This window comes from Myotis brandtii, unplaced genomic scaffold (genome assembly GCF_000412655.1).
Source record: "Myotis brandtii unplaced genomic scaffold, ASM41265v1 scaffold1557, whole genome shotgun sequence".
Taxonomy (NCBI): domain Eukaryota; kingdom Metazoa; phylum Chordata; class Mammalia; order Chiroptera; family Vespertilionidae; genus Myotis; species Myotis brandtii.
In genome coordinates this window covers 460,034-467,780 of record NW_005355651.1, presented here as the reverse complement: position 1 = coordinate 467,780, position 7,747 = coordinate 460,034, and the positions used below count along the sequence as shown (strand labels likewise).

The 7,747-nt window shown below is 54.6% G+C and overlaps 1 protein-coding gene across 1 annotated transcript in view; it reads left to right on the top strand.

Moving 5' to 3' along the window:
- Window positions 1–7,747, top strand: part of GRIK1 (glutamate receptor, ionotropic, kainate 1) — a 152,192-nt gene that overhangs the window by 9,740 nt on the left and 134,705 nt on the right. The window contains exon 6 of the mRNA XM_014536046.1: window positions 1,924–2,114. Within this exon, the coding sequence (XP_014391532.1) occupies window positions 1,924–2,114 (191 nt within the window). The remainder of the gene's footprint in view (window positions 1–1,923; window positions 2,115–7,747) is intronic.

Below are 7,747 nucleotides of genomic sequence, written 5' to 3'. Positions count from 1 at the left end.
ACAGGACGACTGATGGACGTCAGGTCGGAGCTCATGGGACCGTGAGGAGGAGCTGGGGGGGGCGGTGCTGGGCTGTGTGTACTCGGCGATATCTAGCGTTTCAAGTACATGCATTTCTTCAGGGATCACACATCCGAGGGAGGCCCACACGTGAGAGAGGCCAAAACAGAAAGGCTACCATCAACGAGACAGGAATCAGCAGGAATCGGAGAGGCTGTGAGACAAAGGACCCTCATTCACTGCTGGTGGAAACAAACGGACAGCCGCTGTGGGAACGGGGATGGAGTTCCCCAGAAATGAAATAAAATAAAATAAAATAATGTGCATTTCTTTAATAATTTTTTAAAAAGCCATTTAAACAATACACGGTGCGTCCAGGAAGAGGTGGTGCGGAGGGAAATTGAACCAAGATGCAATCATCGGAAACGGGGCTGAATTTCTGAGATTTAACAGGAAGGCGCCGTGTGTCATCTCGGGGAGACATTAACTGCAATCCCCGCGGGAGGGCGGGCTGAATAGAAATGAAAGTGTTGTGATGGCCGCGAGTTTCAATTTTAACTTTTAAAAGGCAATTACCTGTTCCCGAACACCAGTCCTTAAGGTTCCTGCGCACTCATTTAATCATTCCAAACTCAAGTGATTTCAACTTAGGGGACTGCTGAGAACAGTGATTATTAAAACACCGAGCAAAAGCCAGCCTTATGCAAACGGAACACATTGTTACGAGCTGGGCCTCCCCCACTTCCCGCGCTGAGACTTCGGGGTCACGTCTCAGGGGCACCCTGACCTCCAGGCTCTCACATGCAGTCCCTGAACTCATAGGAACTGAATCCATGAGCTCGATATATGGGTGTAACATTGCAAATGTACTGACCGCCACTGAGCTGTTTATTTTAAAACTAGAGGCCCAGTGCATGAAATTTGTGCATGGGTGGGGTCCCTATCTGGGGGGAGGGGCTGAGGGAGGTTGGCTGCATTGAGCATCTGCCCCCTGATGGTCAGGGCATGTCATAGCCACTGGTTGAGCGGTCGTTCCAGTTGTTTGGTCATAATGGTCACTTAGGCTTTTATATATATAGATGGTTCCTTTTATGGTATATAAATTTTTAAAAAAGAAAGCTCTAGTCCTAGCTGGTGTGGCTCAGGGACCAGAGCATCGGCCTGCAGACTGAAGGGTCCCGGGTTCAATTCTGGTCAAGGGCACATGCCTGGGTTGTGGGCTCGATCCCCAGTAGGAGGGGTCAGGAGGCAGCTGATCCATGATTCTCTCTCATCATTGATGTTTCTATCTCGCTCTCCCTCTCCCTTCCTCTCTGAAATCAATAAAAAAACAAACATTTTTTTTTAAAAAAAAGGAAGTCTAAAACCAGACTCAGTTCAAATGTGAGTCTGTCATGTGACTGTGCTTTCTCCTTTGTTGCTTCCTCATTTGCATAAGAGCAGCCCTTACCGCCCCAGGTCGCCGTTGGTACTAAGTGCGTTCACACGTGTAACAGCACCCGGGACAGCGCCTGGCGTGTGCGATGTGCACACCACGGATGCCCACCAGCTTCAGGACACACTTGTCTTGTTTACAGGCAGAGAACCAGCTGGGGTGTGAGCCGCCTGTGCTGGGAGGGGCGTGGACAGCAGCCCCATCCGTCACACACGAGCCCAGTGCCCGCGTCTGGCCGAGGCCCACGGGGCCTGCGAGTGCGGCCACGTCAGGGTTGGGACCGGGTCTCCCCACATTCCCTCTTACTCTAGGGGTGGGGGAGCCTCACTGCGTTTGGAAGCAGCGGACCACCAACTGGGCCAGCCCTTCCTGCCGACGGGATTTCTCCACACGCGCAGGCGTCACACCAGGATGCAAACTTGTGGATGGACAGACACTGGGTTTCTCCCAAGGGCTCCGTACAGGTGCCCTGTGTGGCCCTTCTGCAGATGGGCCGCCGTGAGCGCCATCACCCCCGTGAGAGTGTTCGGTGGCGACGGCCACCTGCTGCCACACGAGAGGGAGGAGCAACCCCTGCCCCAGCAGCGCGTCACTGACATCGGAAGCCGCAGCAGCAAGACTCTGGCCCAGTTCTGCCCGGGACAGCGCCCGGGACCAATGTCCGCGTGCGACAGGACATGCGAGCCGGCCCAGGCGGGAGCTTTCAGTGGAATCGAAGAGAAATGGGCTCCTCGTTTGGCTCCATCTCATGAAGACGCCCTGGTGAACTGCAGGCTGCGCGGCGTAGGAGAGACCCATCCAACGGCCCTTACAAGTCCCCCCTCTACCACCCCCGCCCCCCCGCCAGAGCCAGACACAGGCTCGCTGGGGCCGAGGCTCCCGGCCCAGTCCTCTGCCGTCACTGAGTTTATAACGAAGGAGACCAGCCATCAGAGACGATCGCCAGGATGCGGGCGAGTGGGGACTGACGGGCAGCTCATTTACGTCCGACGGCAGGATGGATGGAAAGAGGCGGAAGGCAACACGGCACCATGAAGAGTCCCTCGTCACCGGCCAGATGGGAGCTCGCGGTGACTCGGGCAGGAGCCAGGGCCCCGCAGGTGACTGTCCTTGAGGACCAGCTGTGCCCGCAGACTCCCTGTGGCAGGTGCACCTGGAGGGGGCTCTGGCGCCATCTAGTGGACGGATCCAGGGAGGTTGCTACACAAACACCCCACAAGGTGCCCAGAGCCCCACAGGCACTTCTCTGGCCCCAGAAGCCAAAGGCCCGAGGCTGAGCCAGCACAGGCAGCGGCAGCCTGAGGTGCAGAGGAGCAGCCGGAAGGCCTGGGGTGAAGGTAGAAGCGGCCGTGGGCGGAAACCGACTGGCCGTGGAGAAGAAAGTGAGGGAAGATGAGAACGATGCCTCCCCTGTTCACGGCGGGACGGAAGGAGACACGCACGTCGAGACGAGAGGTCGGAAGAGGCCCTGGCAGGGCAGCGATGGGCACAGAATCGGGAGTTTGACACGTCGAGGCAGACACCGCAGACAGCGTTGGCTCCGTGAGTCTGGGCTTCAGAGACACGTTCTGAGCGAAAGATAAAATTGGGGTCTCCTTGGCTAACGGGTGTTTAACCTCTTAGGAACACACCACATCACTTAGCAAAAAGGAGTGTAGATAAAGCATGTATCCAAGCCCTGGCAGGTTTGGCTCAGTAGAAACATCGTCGGCCTGCGGACTGTAGGGTCCCGGGTTCAATTCCAATCAAGGGCACCTACCTCAGTTGCAGGCTCCCGGCATGTGGGAGGCAACCAATTGATGTGTCTCTCTCACGTTGTTGTTTCTCTCTCTCTCTCTCCTTCTCCCTTCCACTCTCTCTAAAAATCAATGGAAAAAATATCCTCGGGTGAGGATAAAAATTTTTAAAAAAATGTATTCAAGAAAGGAAGAAACTGACCCTAAACCAGCTACAAGATGCTAAGACCACCTGGGTCCGTGGTCGGCAAACCGCAGCTCGCGAGCCACATGCAGCTCTTTGGCCCCTTGAGTGTGGCTCTTCCACAAAATACCACGTGCGGGCGCGCACGTACAGTGCGATTGAAACTTCGTGGCCCATGCACAGAAGTCGGTATTTTGTGGAAGAGCCACAGTCAAGGGGCCAAAGAGCCGCATGTGGCTCGAGCGCCGTGGTTTGCCAAGCGGCAGTTTGCCGACCACTGACTTGGGTCACAGGACTGACCCACGCATCCTCACCACGCGTGAGAGCTCAGTTATAATCTGTGGGTTCCTTACTTTATCCTGAAGTGTTTTTCTCTTTATCTAATCATCATCTAAAAATTAGGCGAGTTTAAAGGGATTGGTACCTGAGTGAGGTCACCAGCGCTCATAGGACACAAGGCTGCCTGCGACCGTCTCGCTTTAGGATTAAGCTTGGGGAACGGAGAAAGGCCAGCATGACTTCGTCCGACCTTTTCATTCTTAAGAGGCACATTTTCATGAAAAACGTGAACCGAGCGCTGTGAACACAGTCACTTCGGGCAAATCAAATAACGAGGTGCCTAGATACACAGCTCACAGTTCTTGTGAAAAGCACAGCGCTCATTGCAGCAGCCGCCGGCCACTCGCGGGGAACTCGGCCCGTCGAGCCCGCGCACGAGCAGCGGAGGGAAGCATTTTAACAAGGAAACACATTCCCTGTGCAGCTCCGCAGCGTCTTATGGAAGATACAGAGAAGGGACTGAAGTGGCCACGCATCCTGTTTTGTGGTGGTTGTTTTAATCCTCACCCGAGGACATTTTCCATTGATTTTCAGGGCAAGTAGCAGAGAGAGGGAGGGACAGAGAGAAACATCGATGTGAGAGAAGCACAAGGATTGGTTGCCTCCTGCAGGCGCCCTGACCAGGGCCCCAGCCCAGGTGGGAACTGCCACCGAGGTACCTGCCCTTGACCGGAATCGGTCGGACCGGGACCTTCCCAGCTGCAGGCCGGTGCTCTCCTCTGGGCGAGGATCAAGAAAAACAAAAAAGAACACGAAGCTGGTTTGTCGCTGCCTGGCCGCCAGTTTGTTGTTTGAGAGCCACTCCAAGCCCCTCCTTTCTAGAAGGGCCTCGGGTCCCGCCCCTTCCATCCAGAACGTGTGGCCTCCGTGGTCCCTCAGGCAGCACAGGGTCCTGAGGCCAGGTGGCCGCTTCGCACGGCCCTGCTTTTCGTCCCGAAATGGGCGCCCACGTCCACTCACAGTTTGGTGACTAAACAGTCACACATTTACACAAAACTGAAAAGGGACTCGCTTCCGAGCGCCTGGAGAAGGGAACTGGATAGAGGCACGCACACCCGTCCCCGCCACGGGGAGGTAAAGCGATGAACCACAGCTACACACCAGAGCGAGGTGAGTCCAGGACTCAAACACGCTTTGCTGAAGAGCTGACCCAGTTCTGGACTCTGGTCTCAAGGCGCAGCCACACGATGTTTACCATCCACGGGCCCTGGATGCATCACGGAGAAAAGGACAACTGAATAGGCTTAACCCAGATCTTTCGGTTTAAAAATAAATCCTCTGACAAGTTTTATATTTAGTCTCGTTTTCAGAAATACTCACTAATCCCCTGTGAACGAGCCATTCTGTGAGGCTTGAAGTTTCACCCCCTTATCGAGACCTTCCCAAACTCCTAAATGAGGTTAAATTCCTCTTTCCTTCTCACCCAAAGTGCTGTGGGGGGTTTTTGTAGCCTCATCACACTTCTTTAATACCTGAGTTTCATGATGGTGGCACCCTCATTCCAATGATGGCACCCACATTCCTGCTGGGTGCAGGGCTGGGTGCAGGGTCTCCCAGAAAGCAGGCGCTCACGTACTCACGGAATAAACCGCAGAATAAATGAATGGATACACAGAGTCTGCCTCTTTTCTGCAGCAGGTTATACCTGTTAACACTTTCCTGACTCAGAAATGCTCCCCCCAAATACGGTGAAATTACTCTTCCCCAATTTCCATGGAATATAACATTTCTTATTTTTTCTCATTTAACAAACACAGCTAAGACTACTTTCATATTTATATCCTATATAATAAAAGGCTAATATGCAAATAGACTAAACAGCGGAACAACTGGTTGCTATGACGCGCACAGACCACGAGGGGGCAGATGCTCAATGCAGAAGCTGCCCCCGGTGGTCAGTGCCCTCCCACAGGGGGAGCCCTGAGCCAGGCTCACGGCTGACAAGCTCAGTGGCGGTGGCGGGAGCCTCTCCTGCCTCCGTGGCAGCACTATGGATGTCCCGCCGATGGCTCGTGGGCCTAAGCCATCAGTCAGACATCCCCTGAGGGCTCCTGGACTGTGAGAGGGCACAGGCCAGGCTGAGAGACCAACCCCCGCCCTGCAGCCCAGTGCATGAAAGCCTAATATGCTAAGTGTCCGGTTGACCGGTCGGCCATTCAACCAATCAAAGCGTAATATGCTAATGATATGCAAAGGCCGCTCAACTGCTCGCTATGACATGCACTGACCACCAGGGGGCAGAAACTCTGATCAGCTGGGGTCCAGCTGATCAGGACTGAGCCAGCTGAGCTGGATATGCCCTGGAGCCCCCCCACCCACAGTCCCTCCCCAGCTGACCAACCTCCCGCATCCCTCCCCGGCCCTGATTGTGCACCGGTGGGGTCCCTCGGCCTGGCCTGCGCCCTCTCACAACCCAGGACCCCTCAGGGGATGTCGGAGAGCCAGTTTCAGCCCCATCCTGCAGGCCAGAGTGAGGGCCCCACTGGTGCACAAATTTGTGCACCGGGCTTCTAGAGTGTGTGTGTGTGTGTGTGTGTGTGTGTGTGTGTGTATGTTTTTATTGATTTCAGAGAGAGGACAGGAGAGGGAGAGAGAGAAACATCAATGATGAGAGAGAATCATTAATCAGCTGCCTCCTGCACACCCCCTACAGGGTATCAACCCCCCATCCTGGGCATGTGCCCTGACAGGGAATTGAACCGTGACCTCCTGGTTCATGGGTTCATGCTCAAACACTGAGCCACACAAGCTGGGCTACTTTCTTTTAACTCAAGAACTCCTCAAATGTCTAAAGATAACCAACATGTGCCCCTTAAATCTTCTTGATCTCCTCAACCCTTACATAAGGTGCACCCCTAAATCCAGATCAACCCTCTTCTCTGTGGATTTTCTGTTTGGTCAGCTCTCCTCCAGGTTATTCAGAACTGGATGCCATACCTGAGGGGTGAGCTGATAACTGGGGATGAGCTGATACCTGGGGATGAGCTGATACCTGAGGGGTGAGCTGATACCTGAGGGATGAGCTGATACCTGAGGGATGAGCTGATACCTGAGGGATGAGCTGATACCTGAGGGATGAGCTGATACCTGAGGGATGAGCTGATACCTGAGGGATGAGCTGATACCTGAGGGATGAGCTGATACCTGAGGGATGAGCTGATACCTGAGGGATGAGCTGATACCTGAGGGATGAGCTGATACCTGAGGGATGAGCTGATACCTGAGGGATGAGCTGATACCTGAGGGATGAGCTGATACCTGAGGGATGAGCTGATACCTGAGGGATGAGCTGATACCTGAGGGATGAGCTGATACCTGAGGGATGAGCTGATACCTGAGGGATGAGCTGATACCTGAGGGATGAGCTGATACCTGAGGGATGAGCTGATACCTGAGGGATGAGCTGATACCTGAGGGATGAGCTGATACCTGAGGGATGAGCTGATACCTGAGGGATGAGCTGATACCTGAGGGGTGAGCTGATACCTGAGGGATGAGCTGATACCTGAGGGATGAGCTGGTACCTGAGGGACTCCATCACTGTGGTTGTCACCTGCCTTGGAGGGTGGACGGTGCATTTTCCCACTAGTAAGTCTTAGTGGAAAGTCCCTGTCTGGTCCAACCTGGGTAGTTGGATGGATGGATGGATGGGTGGGTGGATGGATGGACAATTGCATCTCAGGTCTATTTTATAACAGTCTCCTCTTCTAGGCTCATGTGTGTGGATGTGATCTGGCTTTTCCGATGGACTGACTCATGTCGGTCCTCCTGCAAGTCTTACTTAGGGGAACCCTGGACGTCAGTGCAGAGGCTGCAGGCAGGTCAGTGGATCTGGGCACGGAGCTCCCTGGAGAGGAAGCGCGACATCAAAGGCTGGTGATTCCCCCGGGAAGCGTCCTTGTCCTGACAGAGAACAGCCTCCAAACCTACATTCAGAAATAGCCTGTCCCCGTCCCCCGGGGAGGCTGCGGGAGGGAAGGGAGCGGGGCGATGCTGGGAGGAGCGAGGCTGGCGCCTGTCTCCCCACTTGGGTCCGGGTCTGGGGTTCCGGTG